Raw genomic sequence first — 19,922 nt, 5'->3', positions numbered from 1 at the left:
ATCAAAAATTCTAGGAACTCGCCATGCCCCTCACGGAATACCTTGGGGTGTCTTCTTTCCAAAATGGGGTCACTTGTAGGGTAGTTATACTGCCCTGGCATTTTAGGGGCCCATATGCGTGCGAAGTAGTTTGCAATCAAAATCTGTAAAAAATGGCCTGTGAAATCCGAAAGGTGCTCTTTGGAATGTGGGCCCCTTTGCCCACCTAGGCGGCAAAAAAGTGTCACACATGTGGTATCGCCGTACTCAGGAGAAGTTGGGGAATGTGTTTTGGGGTGTCATTTTACATATACCCATGCTGGGTGAGAGAAATATCTTGGTCAAGTGCCAACTTTGTATAAAAAAATGGGAAAAGTTGTCTTTTGCCAAGATATTTCTCTCACCCAGCATGGGTATATGTAAAATGACACCCCAAAACACATTCCCCAACTTCTCCTGAGTACGGCGATACCACATGTGTGACACTTTTTTGCCGCCTAGGTGGGCAAAGGGGCCCACATTCTAAAGAGCACCTTTTGGATTTCACCGGCCATTTTTTACAGATTTTGATTTCAAACTACTTGAACTCACTATGCCCATCAGCGAATACCTTAGGGTGTCTACTTTCTGAAATTGGGTAATTTGTGGGGTTTTTCCACTGTCTGGGCATTGTAGAACCTCAGGAAACATGACAGGTCCTCAGAAAGTCAGAGCTGCTTCAAAAAGCGGAAATTCACATTTTTGTACCATAGTTTGTAAATGCTATAACTTTTACCCAAACCATTTTTTTTTTTTACCCAAACCATTTTTTTTTATCAAAGACATGTAGAACAATAAATTCAGCGAAAAATTTATATATGGATGTCGTTTTTTTTTTTAAAAAAATTACAACTGAAAGTGAAAAATGTCATTTTTTTGCAAAAATTTCGTTAAATTTCGATTAATAACAAAAAAAGTAAAAATGTCAGCAGCAATGACATACCACCAAATGAAAGCTCTATTAGTGAGAAGAAAAGGAGGTAAAATTCATTTGGATGGTAAGTTGCATGACCGAGCAATAAACGGTGAAAGTAGTGTAGTGCAGAATTGTAAAAAGTGGCCTGGTCATTAAGGGGGTTTCAGCTAGGGGGGGTTGAAGTGGTTAAAGGGCTTCTGTTACCCCACAAAACTTTTTTTTTTGGCTCCTTATAATCCCTATACAGCGATATATGAATACATAATGTTATTAGACATTTTGGTTCAGTAGATCATGAATAAAACATACTTTTATAATATGTAAATCACCTGTCTACCAGCAAGTAGGGCAGCTACTTGCTGGCAGCAGCCGCATCCTCCTATCATATAGACGCCCCCTCCGCATGTTGATTGACAGGGCCAGCAAATGCGAACGTCCTCTGGCTGGCCCTGTCTGCTATCAAGATCTCGCGCCTGCACCATAACGGTATTCAGTCAGCGCAGGCGCACTGAGAGGAGGACGCTCGCTCGGCCGCTCCATCCTCAGTGCGCCTGGTGTAGATGTGACGTCATCGGCGCACTGAGGATGGAGCGGCCGAGCGAGCGTCCTCCTCTCAGTGCGCCTGCGCCGACTGAATACCGTTACGGTACGAGATCTTGATAGCAGACAGGGCCAGCCAGAGGACGTTCACATTCGCTGGACCTGTCAATCAACATGCGGAAGGGGCGTCTATATGAGAGGAGGATGCGGCTGCTGCCAGCAAGTAGCCGCCCTACTTGCTGGTAGACAGGTGATTTACATATTATAAAAGTACGTTTTATTCATGATCTACTGAACCAAAATGTCTAATAACATTATGTATTCATATATCGATGTATAGGGATTATAAGCCCCCAAAAAAAGAGTTTAGTGGGGTGACAGAAGCCCTTTAGGGTGAAAATGAACCCGGTCCATAAGGGGTTAAGCTGAAAACTGGCACGGTCCTAAAGGGGTTAGCACCCCCTCAAAACAGCCAGAATGCCATGCTTTACAACAACCGTATACTGCAATGGTAACAAGCTCCACTGGCTGCTCCTGGGTGCCACAGTGAAGACATGCAGCCAGAGCTGGCCAGCAATTACTGGAACCATCCAAAACCTAGCTATGCGCAGGCGCAGACTGCCTGGCGCTCATGACCAGCACACTTGGGCATCCTCACGCAGACCAGCCCCTGCCTCTGTCTAGCACACCAGGGAGCAGCACCACAACCGCGCTTTATTTTCACCAGCCCCTCTCGCACCACGTGATGCTGTCTGTCACGTGCTCGTCTGACGTCAGAAGGTCCTTGAAGATAAGAGGAACTAGCAGGATTCTAACGTAAGGCTTTGGCTGGAGCTGTTATGTGTTTATGGCAGGTTCTTGGGGAGCTCGCGCCGGTAGCAGTTATAGGGCACAGGTTGCAGGGTGCTACAGAAGCAAAAGCCGCAACTGTGAGGGGGTGTGCGTTTTGTCGGGTCAGACGTTCTCAAAAACACGAAACGCAAGAGTCATTGTTTGCCCGTATGTGGTGTCACCACCTGGCACGTACCCCCTGTAATGTCACGTCCTCTGTATAGTAGGGGTGGGTGCATTGGTATATAAAAAAAAAATACAAAAACTCAATTTAACTGGTGTACTACTGGTGTATTTTTAAAGCTACCCCCTCCCCACCCCCCCTAATAAAAACAATGGGTTTCTATTGGGGAAGATCATGTTGGGATTCAATAAAACACCTAACAAAAAGAAAGCGCTGGTCAAGTGTGAAAAAAGCAGTACTACAGAAAATGTTTAATATTTCACATAGAATTCAAGCAAATTCTGGAGCCTAAATAACACCAAAAACAACCCCCCGCCCCCTAAAAGAATGCCCCAAAAAACCTGTGACAAAAGCCTGATGAGGGCATTGACGGCAGCCACATACATTTGCCACTTGCTGCCAGGGGGCTGCTGAGCAGAATAAATAGTGTAATGCGTACCATGACATTTTGGGGTAAACCTCAGGAAGGAAGCTACTACAGCCAACCATCAGAAGATGTTCCCCTCAATTTGCCTTTACTATTTCTGATTATAATGTATGTTTGGTAAATGCCCCCCATCCATCCATCCTCCAAATACTGTATATGCGGTGAAGTTCACCTGCTAGACTATCGAGCGCAGTATTCATGAATTATAGACCATGTTCACACAGTCAGTATTTTTCAGCATTATTTGGAAACCAGGGACCGGTTGAAAACATGGAGCAGTTACATATCTTTCCATTTTATTTTTTCTCAGCATTCCTAGTTTTGGCTTACAAATGCAGGATGCTCACAAAAATACTACCATGTGAATGAGTAGGTTAATGCAGTGCTGAGCAGAGCTGCAGTAACCAGCTCCACCCCCAGACCCCCACGATCTGATATTGATGACCTATCCTGAGGGTAGGCCTTCAGTATTAAAATTCAGGAAGATCATTTTAAGGACACAGACCGTTGTAGCATTTGGCTTCATGCACATGACCATGTGCACTCTGGGTCAGACCCATTGACTTTAAAGGGGTTATCCAAGACTAAAAAATGCACTGCATATGCCTTGGCCCCACACTGAATATACTTACCTGGCTCCCTGTGCTGCTCCTGGTCCTCACACGGCCACAGCTGCTTCTCCTTGTGCGGAGGAAAACATCCGACATGCTAGGGAGGCTCATCCCCGTCCCCACCTGTCATTGGCTGCCGACACCAGATGTTTCCGCGCACAGGGAGAATCCGCAGCACCGGCGCACGAAGCCAGTACATTTTTTAGTCTTGGATAACCACTTTAAAGAGTCTGCGAACCACAAGCTGCTGTGAAAGATGGGTAGTGTTGAGCGAATTTGTGTTTCAAGTTCGCAGTACAAGGTTCGGATTATCTAAGAATTCCGTTATGGATTCCGCTACCACTGAATCATGGTCCGTGGTAGCGGAATCCATAGCGGAATTCTTAGATAACTCGAACCTTGTACGCCGAACTTAAAACACAAGTTCGCTCATCCTTAGACATGCGACATAGGATGGGCTTCCGTGGGCTTTCAGGTCCATCCCTCCTCGCTTCAAAAGATAGGACACGTCCCATATTTTGCTCGATCTTACGGATTGCAGACCCACTCCACGACCAGTGCCTGTGTTTTGTGGACCTGCAGTTTGCGGTCTGCTACACAGGCACAGCAGCCCCACGGTCTTCTGCATGAGGCCTTAAATACATTTTCATTTTTGACAAATTTACTGTCATTCTGGAGTAGAAGGGTTGTTTCTTGTGGGATGTGTTGTACACTTTTCAGTAGTACCATTTTAAGCTCTGTGTATTTAAAGGGATTGTCCTGTTTCAGGAGGAAACTGAACAACAAATGTGATCCACCTGCAATAAAGAATAGATGACTACTTACCTGAAAGATCCTACGCTGCCGCTCCGGTTCTCCTGGCTGCATCGTGACATCATGTTGACAACCACTGGCCTCAGTAGTGCACCGAAGTGATCTCATATTGACAAGACGTCACTGATGCATCTGGGTGTACTGTGTCGGGAAAGGCGGATCCCGAGTGCTCGCTGGTTTCCTCCTGCAACATGACAACCTCTTCAAGTATATACACTGCCCATCCAAAAATATTTTGTTGGACCACCTTTAGCTTTTATTACGGCACACATTCGCTGTGGCATTATTTCAGTAAGCTTCTGCAATGTCACAAGATTTATTTCCATCCAGTGTTGCATACATTTTTCACCAAGATCTTGCATTGATGATGTAGAGTCTTACTGCGCAAAGCCTTCTCCAGCACATTGCAATGATTCTCAATGGGGTTAAGGTCTGGACTCTGTGGTGGCCAATCCATGTGTGAAAATGATGTCTCATGCTCCCTGAACCACTCTTTCAGAATTTGAGCCCGATGAATCCTGGCATTGTCATCTTGGAATATGCCCGTGCCATCAGGGAAGAAAAAAATCCATTGATGGAATAACCTTGTCATTCAGTATGTTCAGGTAGTCAGCTGTCCTCATTCTTGGAGCACATACTGTTGCTGAACCTAGACCTGCCCAACTGAAGCAACCCCAGATCATAGCACTGCCCCCATAGGTTTGTACAGTAGGCATTAGGAATGATGGGTGCATCACTTCATCTGCCTCTCTTCTTACCCTGATGCGCCCATCACTCTGGAACAGGGTAAATCTGGACTCATAAGACCACATGACCTTCTTCCATTGCTCCAGAGTCCATTCTTTATGCTCCCTAGCAAATTGAAGCCTTTTTTTCTGGTTTGCCTCACTGATCAGTGGTTTTCGTACGGCTACATGGCTGTTCAGTCCCAGTCCCTTAAGTTCCCTTTGCATTGTGCGTGTGGAAATTCTCTTACTTTCACTATTAAACAACATAGCCCTGAGATGTACTGTTGTTTTTCTTCGATTTGATTTCACCAAACATTGCCGATCACGATCATTCAGGATTTTTTTCCTGCCACATTTCTTCCTCGAATACGATGTGTCCCCACTATCCTTCCAGTTTTTAATAATGTGTTGGACAGTTCTCACCCAATTCTAGTAGTTTCTGCAATCTCCTTAGACGTTTTCTCTGCTTGATGCATGCCAATGATTTGACCCTTCTCAAACAGGCTAACATATTTTCCACGACCACGAGATGTGTCTTTCGACATGGTTGTTTAAGAAATGAGAAGCAACTCATTGCACCAGTTGGGGTTAAATAACTTGTTGCCAGCTGAAAGGTAATCGCCCATGCAGTAATTATCCAATAGGAGGCTCATAACTATTTGCTTAGTTAAATACAGGTGGCGACTTTTTTGGGGGGACAGGCAGTGTATATAGAGCGAGAGAGAGAGAGCAGAAGGATAAAAAAATAAATATTGAAATTATAAATTATAGTGGCTCTCTATTTGACACCACGGTAATGGTGCTCTGCTGCAAGTGATTCACCCAATCTCTTAACAGTTATATAAATATAAAATAATCAGCAGGCACTTCACCATCTGTATTTCACACATGTATAACACATTTATTAGTATTTAAAATGTTTTAAAAGTGATAAACAATATATTAAAATAAAATAAAAAATAAAAGGTAGATGACAATATATATGAATTATGCACACAATATAGAATATTAATAACTATATATTAATAGATAAATGTTGTAGAGTCAATTTATAATACAATAAAAAATCACTTGAATAATCGGATAAAAAATTGGATAAAAAATTCGGATGTTAAATAGCAGATAGAATGTCCTTGGAATATTTATTGTGTAGTTTCCAGATATTATACGAATATATATTTAAAGATTCGCTACAAGTACTTGTTGTCTTTATTGGTATAGATAGTCCAACATGTTCCAATTATTGAATCAGTTGCAAAAATGTTCGTACTATATTATATTATAGTTGCTCTATTTTCAATCAATGATTTCTCCATATATTTCCTTAAAGGGACTCTGTCACCACTTTCTAACCCCCACTTTTAAAACTATAGTTCTGTCCATGGAGCCCCTGTGATTTCAATGGTGTTGTTATATGCGAAATCCGCAGGCTCGTTTTGATAAAAAAAACCTTTTATCTAACCTGTCAGTCATGAGGATAAGGTGCCCAGGGCGTTTCTCCCGGTCTGAACATGCCGCCGCCGCCGTTGGTGCCCAGCTCCTCCTCTGATCCTTTCAGCGCCGCCTGAATGTGAAGAAATACGCCTCCGGCTCTCCCTCAGTCCCCCCTCCTTTTCTAAAATTTCACGCTTGCGCACAGGCCTGTGCCTGATGCGCCCGTGCGGACTTTTCGATTCAGCCTCAATGAGCGAAGTGCGCATGCGCACTTCGCTCAATCTCCCGCTAACGCGAACACTGCTGCACGCGCGGGATCTTAGAAAAGAAGGAGGGGGGACTGAGGGAGAGCCGGAGGCGTATTTCTTCCCATTCAGGCGGCGCTAATTCAAGGCAGAGGAGGAGCTGGGCACCAACGGCGGCGGCGGCGGGCGGCATGTTCAGACCAGGAGAAACGCCCTGGGCACCTTATCCTCATGACTGACAGGTTAGATAAAAGTTTTTTTTATCAAAACGAGCCTGCGGATTTCGCATATAACAACACCATTGAAATCACAGGGGCTCCATGGACAGAACTATAGTTTTAAAAGTGGGGGTTAGAAAGTGGTGACAGAGTCCCTTTAAGTTGTACCAAAAAGAGATCTGATATTCGCAATAGAATAGTGCAATTATAATTCATCAATGGGTGGTTTTCGAATAATTTAGTGTAAGTAATCTTGTTATAAAATTCGATTATGCTTGCTGTGTAGGCGTCCCTCTCACAGTTAAGCTGACTCACCCAAGTCTAGAGCACTTGTGTCTGCGATGCATTGGTTTCATTCAGATGTCAATGTCTCTTGGTATCAAATGGAAGAAAGTTGAAGTTGTTGGAAATCTTGTATAGTCCTTACTTTTTCGATTCCTTAATCCTTAATCCTGCAGGATGGTTTGGTCTATAGTTTGGTCCCTTTAATCCGCCAGACGCGTTTCGAGGTGTCCTCACCTCTTCCTCAGTGGCATTAAGATGATGGCATGATTCTTAATGCCACTGAGGAAGAGGTGAGGACACCTCGAAACGCGTCTGGCGGATTAAAGGGACAAAACTATAGACCAAACCATCCTGCAGGATTAAGGATTAAGGAATCGAAAAAGTAAGGACTATACAAGATTTCCAACAACTTCAACTTTCTTCCATTTGATACCAAGAGACATTGACATCTGAATGAAACCAATGCATCGCAGACACAAGTGCTCTAGACTTGGGTGAGTCAGCTTAACTGTGAGAGGGACGCCTACACAGCAAGCATAATCGAATTTTATAACAAGATTACTTACACTAAATTATTCGAAAACCACCCATTGATGAATTATAATTGCACTATTCTATTGCAAATATCAGATCTCTTTTTTTTTTTTTTTCTCAAATCTTTATTTTTCAAAAAATTGTTTTGCAATACAGAACAATAGAACATCATCTTAACTGCTCCATAAGTAAGACGTATAATCACTGGTCATTTGAGTCACTAATTGGGTATACATGCAAGGATACAATACAATCAGGTATAAAAAGCGAATGACAACCTAATTCCATCAAGTTTTTCCACCTCAATTCAGAAATGAAGACCTCATTAGTAACAGTCTATTCTCTAGCCCCCATTGCAGAAATCTGATTGTCCCTTACTGAGGATGTGAGCACGCTAGACTCTCATTGCTGTTATGACTTCCATGGGGCCTACGTTGGACTTCTACCGCTCCAGATCTCTTTTGGGGTATATTCCTACCTATTCTCCATCAGATGAGGATTTGTACCATTCTTTCCATTCTCCCCAAGTAGCAAGGAATTTGTCATGGGATAATGATTCCCAGCTCGTTAATTCCTCAAGTTGGCACAATTCTTGAACTTTATACTTCCACTCTTGCATATTAGGGGCCTCCTTGGCCAGCCAGTATTTCGGGATCAACAATTTAGCTGCCGAGATCAGGTGTGCCGGAAGAGAATGTGCCTTTAATTTGTAATTGCAGTCTGGGACATTAAGGATGGCTACTAGTGGAGTGATAGGAGCCCCTATCTTGCAAATTTTTTGTACTCTACTGGACACCTCATCCCAAAAGACCTTTATTAGTGGGCAGGACCACCATATGTGAAACATAGTACCTCTAGCAGCCCCACATCTCCAGCATTCTGCGGATACGGAGGGAGAGAATTTATGAAGTTTATCAGGGGTCTTATACCACCTGGAAACAATCTTAAAGGAGTTTTCTTGTATTTTTATGCACCTGGAGAATCCATGAGTATGGGTAAGTATCTTCTCAGATGTTTTGTCATCAATATGAACTCCCATCTCTGCAGCCCATTGCTCTACAAACAGCGGTTTGGAGTCCGGATTGAATTCTAGGATTTTATTATACAGACGGGAGATCATACCCTTGCCACGTAATGACTGACTCCAAATTGCATCATACCATGTAGGGATATAGTTACCCTGAGTGATATCTAGGTAACTCTTACAAATCTTGGTAAACTGTGAGATATGCGACAAGGACCAAGGAACCCTATGGAAGGATTCTTTTAAAAGTGCTACTTCTGGGATTTGACGATGAGTTAGTAAATCACCTATTGCTATATCTCCCAAGGCTTCCCACAATCCCATGTCGTCCCTATATCCATCCGTAATTAGATAAGGCAAAAGTCTAACAGGGGTCATGGGAGAGATCATTCTGGAGGGATACAGAAATGGGGATAACTTATTCCAAGAGTCAAAGACACCCATTAATGTAGCAGGTACATTTTCTGTATGTGTCATTACCTTGCCTACTGACCATAGCATGGCTAAACCCTTGGCTCCCAATTGTTTCCTCGCTATCTGACATCCTAGCTTGTTAATTTTAGGGTTTATTAATTCCGAGTGGAGTCTCAATTGTATGGCCTTATAATATCCACTTACGTCTGGTAAACCAAAACCACCTTTATGTCTTGGTTGAACTAATCTTCTATAAGCAATTCTGGGTTTGGCTTGGTTCCATACAAAATAGGAGAAGGTTCTCCTGATCTGTCCTAAAAATTGACGGGGTAAAGCTACTGGCAAAGCCTGCATTAAATATAATAGTTTGGGTAGAATATATGTTTTAATAACGTTCTTTCTTCCCAGCCATGTTAGGAAAGGTACCTTGAGATCTTTTAGTTGCTTTTTAAGGTCAGCTAATAAGCTGGGGTAATTCTGGGAAAAAAGTTGTTCTGGGTTTTTAGTTATTTGGACTCCCAAATAGGTGATATGGTCTGACCGCCATTGGAACGGGTAATTGGCTTTGAGATGAGATATGGTCAACTGTGGGGTATTAACCCCTAAGGCCACACACTTAGCTAAATTAATTTTAAAATTGGATAGCGCCCCAAAGTGTTCCAATTGCTCCAGGAGCGCAGGGAAAGCTACAGTCGGGTTAGAAAGCAAAAGAAGCATGTCATCAGCGAAGGCTGCAACCGTATGCATTTGAGAACCTATTCTGAGACCCTGAATATTTTCATCTTGTCGGATAGCTTGTAAGAAGGTCTCTAAACACAAAATGAATAGAGTGGGGGACAGCGGACATCCCTGCCTGGTCCCATTTCTGATAATAAAGGGAGAGGTGAGTTTCCCATTGACCTGAATCCTCGCCGTAGGGGAGGAGTATAGGGACAGCACAGCCGCAGCAAATTGAGGTGGAAAGCCAAACTTGTCAAGGGTGGCTGTCATAAATTGCCAGTCCACCCTATCAAACGCCTTTTCAGCGTCAGTACTTAATAAAGTAAGTTTTTTACCATGAGATAAGGCGTATTGTTGGGCTAGAATAACTCGGAGTGTGCTATCCCTACACTCCCTTCCCCCCACAAAACCCGACTGCTCCTGTGAGATCAAGTTTTCTAGAAAGGATGAAGTTCTGTGAGCTAAAAACTTCGCCCAAAGCTTGATATCAGCATTGAGCAAAGAGATCGGGCGATAACTGGAGGGTAAGTTAGGATCTTTACCCTGTTTCGGCAGAATCGTTATATGGGCCTCTAACGATTGCTTGGGAAGGGGGGCACCCTGTAATAGAGAGTTGAAGAACGACTCCATCTGTGGTCCTAAAATTGGGAGGAATTTTTTATAATAAGCTATAGTCAATCCGTCAGGACCCGGACTTTTCCCATTTGGTACCGACTTAAGAACCTTGCGAATATCCCCAAGGGATATTGGGGCGACTAAGCTCTCTTTCTCTACCTCTGTCAGTACAGGTAGTTGTAAGTCCCGTAGATAAGAGGAAATCCTATCTTGTCTAGCCCGTAATTCCTCACTATTTTCTTCCTTCCGCAAGTTATAAAGCCCCTGATAGTATTCTGTGAAAATTTTTGATATCTCTGAAACATCCGTAGTAGTCTGTCCCTCTGGTGTCTTCATTTGTTTAATATATGTTTGTTCGGATCGTTTTTTAATCATGGCGGACATAACTTTACTACCCCTGTTGCCATGAATATAGTGTTTATGTTTAGCTCTTAAGAGCGCCTTAGCAGCCTTAATATTAAGTAATGCTTTGAGTTCTTGTCTAAGCTCCACTAACTGCTTGTGGTCCTTGAGCGCTAGAGATTGCTTGTGTGTTCTTTCAAGTAGGGAAATGCGGGTCAATAAATCTTGCATCTTTTTAGTCCTCTCCTTTTTCACATGGGATCCCAGGGCTATGAATTCCCCCCTAATGACTGCTTTATGGGCTTCCCATGTGATTGCAGGCGTAGTTGCAGTATTTACATTCACTTCAAAATACTCCCGCAATTTCTGTGAGATCCTATCCACTTTTGATGGAGTATCCAATAGTGTGTGATTCAGCCTCCAAGACCATTCCCTGCTGCTCAGACTCGGGAACTGCATGGCGCATTGAACCATCGCGTGATCCGATACAGTTATACAATCTATCTCAGCTGAACGTACCAAATCTAGATAGTTCTCTTGTATCATGAGGTAGTCCAACCTCTGATAAGACCCGTGAGGGTTCGAATAAAAAGTGAAATCTCTCCTATCCCCATGTACAGATCTCCAGACGTCTACAATATGGATATCTCTCATACGTGTATGAAGTGCCTTCAGTGCCTTGAATGATACAGCCGTTTTCCCCCTAGAGGAGTCTAGTAATGGATTTAGGGTCAAATTAAAATCGCCTCCAATCAGCAGCCAACCAAAGGCAAAGGCAGCTATCTTATCTAGGATGTTCAGCAACCAATGAACTGTTTTACTATTTGGTGCGTATATGTTACATAAGGTAACTTTAGTATGACCTATCTCACAGTTGACCAGTAAGTACCTACCCTCTGGATCCACTAGTTGCGAATGGAAAGTAAATGGGACACTCTTCTTAAGTCCAATACTGACCCCTCTCGCTGAAGATGTATCTGAGCAGGAATGGTGCCAGTAATGAAAGGATGAGTTACCCAGATTCGGTATATGGTGAGCTGCGAAATGTGTCTCCTGTAACATAATAATATCTATGGATTCTTTCTTAATAGTCCTAAAAATGTGACTTCTTTTAACAGGGTTATTACAGCCATGCACGTTATAGGTGGCGATATTGAGTGTTAACGGTGTCATTTGTATATCAATGGTAAGTAAAGCAGCCTTGCAATTACCAGCAATACCAGGAGAGGGAGATAGATATGGAGCAAAAACAAAGAACGATATAACTTAATACAAATTATGCATATCATGCATAAAGGGGGTGATACCAACAACCCCCATACATCTTTCTTGATGGGGGGGGGGGGGAGAAATATTTTCCATAAATATTTCCTGATCGGCCTAGGTTACGACTACAGCCCAACGAATATTAAGTAAAGCTAATAGACTACCCATTACTACATGTACCCGAGTATCAATCAGTAGATGTACGGCATAGGACCTATCAACCTAAACATATGTGACATGTTGAATGGCATAAACTGAATATCATAAACAGCATACAAATATGCGAAAACAGTAATGTGTATCTCACTGATCATATACAAAGTGAATATGCAAACTCCGGAGAGTTAAAGTAAAGCAAAAGCAAAAAGAAAAAAGATACCCTGACAGGTTGACGGGTACTCCTGGACAACACCGCCAATAACTAAATGACTGTCCAGTCTCAAGCGTCTGTCCCCCTGCTTGCTCCTCTTCTACCTCGGACACTACGCTGTTGTTTCTGCTTCAGCCACGTTGAGGCCTGTGGCAAAGGAGGTAGATCTTCCTCTGGAGGTACTGGCAACCAGGATGGAACATCTATCGGTGTAAGGTCCAGCATTTCCCAGACTGGTGGTAAATCAGCGGGAGTACGGACCGTGAACTTGCGATTCCCGGCAGTGATCAGGATGCCAAACGGGAAAAGCCACCTGTAAGGGATCTTGGAGGAACGCAGGAGATCCGTGAGTGGTTTTAAGATTCTTCTCTTCTGAAGCGTAGAGGCAGCAAGATCTTGATAAATTTGCACGCTTCTCCCCAGTAGGTGAACCTCTTTCTTTTCTCTCGCTTTTTTCATCACCTCTTCTGTGTCTCTAAAGCTCAGAATGCCACATATAATGTCCCTCGGGTTTTCGGAAGGACTAGGCTTTGGCCTAAGTGCCCTGTGCACTCTCTCCACAGTGACATCCTTAGCCCTCTCTGGACCCAGAAGTGAGGTAAATAGTAGGCCCATTACATTCATCAGATCTTCCTTCTCTTCAGCTTCTGGAAGTCCTCTTATTCGTATGTTTCTACGGCGATTTCTATTTTCTTGATCTTCCATTTGCGAGAGCAGGCTGTTCATGGCCCTATTATGAGCCCCTAACGATTCTCGAACTGCCGCATTAAAGGTTAACATGGAATCTTGCACCGTCTCAAGGGACTCGACCCTGTCCCCAATATGGCGGACATCTGCCTTTATAGTTGCCAAGTCAGCAGCGATCGGGGCCAATGCTCTACAGAGTGCCTTCTCTAAGAAATCTCGTGTAAGCGCCGTCGATTCACTTCCCACTTGCGGTTCGCTCACCTCTGCTGTGTCAGCTTGTAGAGTATCCAGGCTCTGGCCTCCATGAGCTCCTTCCTCCTCATTCCGCTTCAGCGCCATTTTGCTTGTACGAGCCGGCGTCTGGGAAGCTTGCTTCTGGAGATATTTCTCCATGTCTGAATGCTGAGACGAGTCTTTCTTGTGATCAGACGAGACTCTGGGAGGATCCTTAGGCTGAATTTTCATCGCTGCTCGCGGGTAGTGCTTTTAAAACAGGCTGTAGTGAAAACTAGTAGCGGGAGCTCCGCACTCAAGCAGCCGCCATAGAGCTCGGTCAGGCCACGCCCCCCAATATCAGATCTCTTTTTGGTACAACTTAAGGAAATATATGGAGAAATCATTGATTGAAAATAGAGCAACTATAATATAATATAGTACGAACATTTTTGCAACTGATTCAATGATTGGAACATGTTGGACTATCTATACCAATAAAGACAACAAGTACTTGTAGCGAATCTTTAAATATATATTCGTATAATATCTGGAAACTACACAAGAAATATTCCAAAGACATTCTATCTGCTATTTAACATCCGAATTTTTTAACATCCGAATTTTTTATCCGATTTTTTTAACCGATTATTCAAGTGATTTTTTATTGTATTATAAATTGACTCTACAACATTTATCTATTAATATATAGTTATTAATATTCTATATTGTGTGCATAATTCATATATATTGTCATCTACCTTTTATTTTTTATTTTATTTTAATATATTGTTTATCACTTTTAAAACATTTTAAATACTAATAAATGTGTTATACATGTGTGAAATACAGATGGTGAAGTGCCTGCTGATAAAAAAATAAAGTTCAATTAAGTTATTTAAAAAAAATTGAACATATTTGGCATCGTACTCTCCTTGTACAATATAATGAACCCCTTTAAACTGCTGGAATTTTTTTTGAATATATATATATATATATATATATATATATATATATATATATATATAGTTACAGGTGCATCGTAATAAATTAGAATATCATCTAAAGGTTAATTTATTTCAGTAATTCAATTCAAAAAGTGATACTCACATATTATATAGATTCATTTGAATCTATATTTGAAGTGTTTATTTATTTTAATGTTGATGATTATGGCTTACAACTAATGAAAACCCAAAAGTCAGTATCTCAGAAAATTTGAATATTTTGTAAAATCTATAAAAAATGAGACAATCGCTAAAAAATAAAATAAAAAATATTGTTCTCAGAAAATGGCAATACAAAAACAAGATCTTTATTCTTTAAAAAAATGCTTTTTACCATGTAAAATTTAACAAAAATAAAAATAATAGACATATTAGGTATTGCCGCGTCCATAACAACCTGCTCTATAAAAATATCACATGATATCCCCACTTGCCTTACAAAATGTGTAATATTGAGTGATCAAAAAGTCATATGTACCCCAAAATAGTACCAATCCCGCAAAAAATGAGCCCCCACATATCGCAATCATTTAAAAAATACACCAGTGGCGTCTGTAAACCAATTCATAAAAATTTGCGCTGCAAAAGCAATATGGTGCTCTTGTTTATTTTGCTGTTAACCCTTGCTGTGTTGCAAGAAAAAATTGATTAACATGAAACATCTGCAAAAAAAAATAAAAAATTTACCTCTATTAATTTGAGGTGTGTAGTTTCTAAAATGGGGTAATTTATGGGTGGTTTCCATTATAAAAGCCCCTCAAAATCACTTTATAACTGAATTGGTGCTTGAAAAAATTGCTTCTAAAATTCTAAGCCTCCTAACATCCTAAAAAATACAATTGCATTTTCAAAATGATGCCAACATAAAGCAGACATATGGGCAATGTTGATTGATAACAATTTTATGAGGCGTTACTATCTGTCTTAAAAGTAGAGAAATTGAAACTTAGACAATTGTGAATTTTTCAAAAATTTTGATAAACTTGCCTTTTTTTTTATAAATAAAGGTGAAATACATTGATTCAAATTTATGACAATGTGTCACAAGAAAACAATCTCAGAATGGCTTGGATAAGTAAAAGCGTTCCAAAGTTATTACCTCATAAAGTGACACGTCAGATTTGCAAAAAATGGCCTGGGCAGAAGGGCGAATTTGGCCCGGCTTAGGAAACTTTGCAGGTGTTTTGCATTGACTAGCTGATTATAGAGCAGATTTATCAAAACGGAGGCAAAGGAGAACTGACTTGGCTGCCTGTAGCAGCCAATCAGATTCCACCTTTTATGTTTCAGAACTTCTTTGGAAAATGAAAGGTGGAATCTGATTGGTTGCTATGGGCAACTAAGCCAGTTTTCCTTTACACCAGTTATGATAAATCTCCCCATACAAGTCTACAACATTAAACTTTTTCACAATACTCAAATTTTCAGAGATACTGACTTGTAAGTTTTCATTAGCTGTAAGTCATAATCATCAACATTAAAATAAATAAACACTGTGAAATCTATATATGAGGTTAACTTTCTGAATTACTGAAATTAATTAACTTTTCAATGATATTCTAAGGGTACTTTCACACTTGCGACAGAGGATTCCCGGCAGGCAGTTCCGTCGTTCCTGACAAACGTGACGCAAACAGATGGCATTTGTCAGACGGATCCGGATGCGGTTCCGTCTGACAAATGCATTGAAATACCGGATCAGTCTCTCCGTCATCCAGAAGAACTGATCCGGTATTTATTTTTTTACATTTTTAAAGGTCCGTTTTGCCGTATACTTGCAGTGACACTTTCATTTCATGATGTACTGTGCACGTTATTCGTCACTAAGGGGTTAAGCGGAGGACTCGGGGATTCGTTGCGGTCAGGCGCATCTTTATTACCTTACAATGAAGCTCCAGTAACAGGCAGAGCGGGCGGCAGCGTAATATCACTTCAATCATAAAGTGGGCAGAGCAGGCGCGTCATGTGACTAAGTGATGTTACGCCGCCGCCCGCTCTGCCTGTTACCGGAGCTTCATTGTAAGGTAATAAAGATGCGCTGATTTAAAGTTCAAGTAAAAGTTACTGCCAGAATAGTCTACTGCTGTGAGCGGCGGGGCCGGGGCTGTTATGGGGAGGGGGATCTGTGCACTGCTATGTGGAGGGGGATCTGTGGATGGCACTGTTATGGGAGGGGGATTTGTGGATGGCACTGTTATGGGGAGGGGGATCTGTGGATGGCACTGTTATGGGGAGGGGGATCTGTGGATGGCACTGTTATGGGGAGGGGGATCTGTGGATGGCACTGTTCTGGGGAGGGGGATCTGTGGATGGCACTGTTATGGGGAAGGGGATCTGTGCACTGTTATGGGGTGGGTAATCTGTGGATGGCACTGTTCTGGGGAGGGATCTGTGGTTGGCACTGTTCTGGGGAGGGATCTGTGGATGGCACTGTTCTGGGGAGGGATCTGTGGATGGCACTGTTATAGGGAGGGGGCTCTGTGGATGCTACTGTTATGGGGAGGGGGATCTGTGGATGGCACTGTTATGGGGAGGGGGATCTGTGGATGGCACTGTTATGGGGAGGGGATCTGTGGATGGCACTGTTATGGGGAGGGGGATCTGTGGATGGCACTGTTATGGGGAGGGGGATCTGTGGATTGCACTGTTATGGGGAGGGGGATCTCTGGATGGCACTGTTATGGGGAGGGGGATCTGTGCACTGTTATGGGGAGGGTAATCTGTGGATGGCACTGTTCTGGGGAGGGATCTGTGGATGGCACTGTTATAGGGAGGGGGCTCTGTGGATGGCACTGTTATGGGGAGGGGGATCTGTGGATGGCACTGTTATGGGGAGGGGGATCAGTGGATGGCACTGTTATGGGGAGGGGGATCTGTGGATGGCACTGTTATGGGGAGGGGGATCTGTGGATGGCACTGTTATGGGGAGGGGGATCTGTGGATGGCACTGTTATGGGGAGGGATCTGTGGATGGCACTGTTATGGGGAGGGGGATCTGTGGATGGCACTGTTATGGGGAGGGGGATCTGTGGATGGCACTGTTATGGGGAGGGGGATCTGTGGATGGCACTGTTATGGGGAGGGGGCTCTGTGGATGGCACTGTTATGGGAGGGGGATCTGTGGATGGCACTGTTATGGGGAGGGGGATCTGTGGATGGCACTGTTATGGGGAGGGGGGTCTGTGCACTGTTATGGGGAGGGATCTGTGGATGGCACTGTTATGGGGAGGGGGCTCTGGGTGGCACTGTTATCGGGAGGGGGATCTGTGGATGGCACTGTTATGGGGAGGGGGATCTGTGGAGGACACATATAGCACAAGATAGGCTTATATGAGGAGAAACAGGGTACTCAGAGTATGAAGAAACACCAGGTACAATGTATACACAATTAGGGTCCATTCACGCGTCCGTTGTTTCTTTCCTGATCTGTTCCTTTTTTTGCGGAACAGATCTGGACCAGTTCTGTACCTATTCATTTTCAATGGGTCCTGAAAAAAAATCAGACATTGAGCTGTCCGATTTTTTTCAGGACCCATTGAAAATGAATGGGTACAGAACTGGTCCAGATCTGTTCCGCAAAAAACGGAACAGATCAGGAAAGAAACAACGGACGTGTGAATGGACCCTAACGATGCAAAAACCTACAGAGACCATCTCACAATTCACAGGATTCGAGAAGGTCGGTCCATGAGATACACCCATGAGTATATTTAATCAGAGTGTCAGGGGATGGCAGTGTGTACACCATTTAAACCAAGGAGTCCAAATAGTGTTCCCAGCTAGAAATAGAAATAATGTTTTGCTGATCTGCTCTTGAATGGTCAGAGGATCTGGGTTAACATGGTTTTCCAGAATTATTATATTTTTAACAGATATACTTTTGTAGTTACAAACCTGCTGTATGTAGCACTTCCTATTCTGTATCCAACCAAACCCATGATGCACTTCTCCTTTCTCCACTGCTCTAGCATAGCTCCTAACAATGCTCAGCTAATTTATAGCTCCTCCCACACAGCTATTTACATAGACACTCCCCAATCACTGCCTCTGCTGCTGCTATGACACACCCATGAACTTATCACAGGAAATTAGAAAGAGCTGCATGGACCTGGTCATGTGACCACAGCCCCGAGCAGAAGGTAAGAACTATAAAGGTAAACGAAATCCATAAAAAATTGCAGCCCCCTTTGTAAATGATAATTGAGAGGATGTGATGTAGGACCAAGTGACGTGGTCAGTGTCACACACTGCCTGCCTGTATCTGCCCTTAAACGTAACCGATATTTCTAAATATTAACTATTTTATATTTCCTTCATAGATTTATGTTCCCAAGTGTTTGGCAGCAATGGGCATCAAAGGACTGCAGAGTTTTGTACAGAATTCCTGTCTCAATGTTTGTAGCATGGTCAGCTTAAGGACTATGGCCACACGGCACAAATCTTCTTATCCCGATTGTGTTCCCACCATTGTTGTCGATGCAATGGGCTGCCTGCGCTCCTGGTACACACCCAATGCCTGGATTCACGGAGGGCAGTGGAAGGAATACCTCATCAGCCTGCAGGACTTCATTGCAGCTTTTCAGAACGCTGGAATTCGATTAGTGTTTGTTTTTGATGGTGTTATTGAACAAAAAAAACGAGCAGAATGGGCCAGGCGGCGAATGCGCGACAGTGTTGAAGTGACCAAAATTTTTAATCTTCTTAAGTCCAGTAGGCAGCAGCCTGGTCGCAATATGTTCTTTATCCCATCAGGAATCGCCACCTTTACACGATTTGCCTTAAAGTCTCTTGGTCAGGAAATAATTTGCTCACAAGTTGAAGGCGATTATGAGATTGCAGATTATGCTCTCAAACACAACTGCCTTGGAATTTTAGGGGAGGATAGTGACTATCTCATCTTCAACACAGTCCCATATTTTTCGATTAATAACCTACACTTGGACAGGCTTGTCACTCTCATGTATTCGAGGGAAAGCTTCTGTGAAGAATTGGGCCTTCGTCTAGCTGACCTGCCACTTCTTGCCTGTCTTCTTGGTAATGACAACGTTCCAGAAAATATGGTGGAACAGTTTCACAGGAAATGTGTTGACACCTATCGTTCACTAAGCAATGAACACAACAAGAGGGCCAAGGTCATTAGGGCTGTGGCTACTTTTATTTCTAAGATACAATTTCTGCCACACGGTCTCAAAGAGGTCGAGAAGATGCTCCCTCCACGTTTTGATATGACTTTATTGGAGAAAGGCATGCAGTCATATGTTCTACCTCAACAAAGTTCTCCTTGGGTATCCGCAACTTCCCAGCCCTATCACAACTGCAGTGATGAGTCAAGAACAAGCATATGTCAGGATCAGGAGATTGTACAGGTAATTTATACTATGCACCATATTTTGCACCTGCAATATAATAAAATCACCAGAACTGCAAGGCCACATGCACATGGTACATATTATGCATGGATTTTCCATGTGGCTTTTTGT

General features: G+C 42.8%; 1 protein-coding gene across 1 annotated transcript in view; it reads left to right on the top strand.

Moving 5' to 3' along the window:
* The first annotated feature begins 2,216 nt into the window (after nucleotides 1-2,216).
* The window catches only part of FAM120B (family with sequence similarity 120B), a 133,689-nt gene continuing 115,983 nt past the window's right edge, over nucleotides 2,217-19,922 (top strand). The window contains exons 1-2 of the mRNA XM_044290210.1: nucleotides 2,217-2,290; nucleotides 18,762-19,808. Of these exons, the coding sequence (XP_044146145.1) occupies nucleotides 18,789-19,808 (1,020 nt within the window). The 5' untranslated portion in view covers nucleotides 2,217-2,290; nucleotides 18,762-18,788. The remainder of the gene's footprint in view (nucleotides 2,291-18,761; nucleotides 19,809-19,922) is intronic.

This window comes from Bufo gargarizans, chromosome 4, assembly GCF_014858855.1.
Source record: "Bufo gargarizans isolate SCDJY-AF-19 chromosome 4, ASM1485885v1, whole genome shotgun sequence".
In the NCBI taxonomy this organism is placed as follows: Eukaryota; Metazoa; Chordata; class Amphibia; order Anura; family Bufonidae; genus Bufo; species Bufo gargarizans.
Note: the sequence above shows the minus strand (reverse complement) of the source record. Positions and strands in the feature narration are given on the sequence as shown.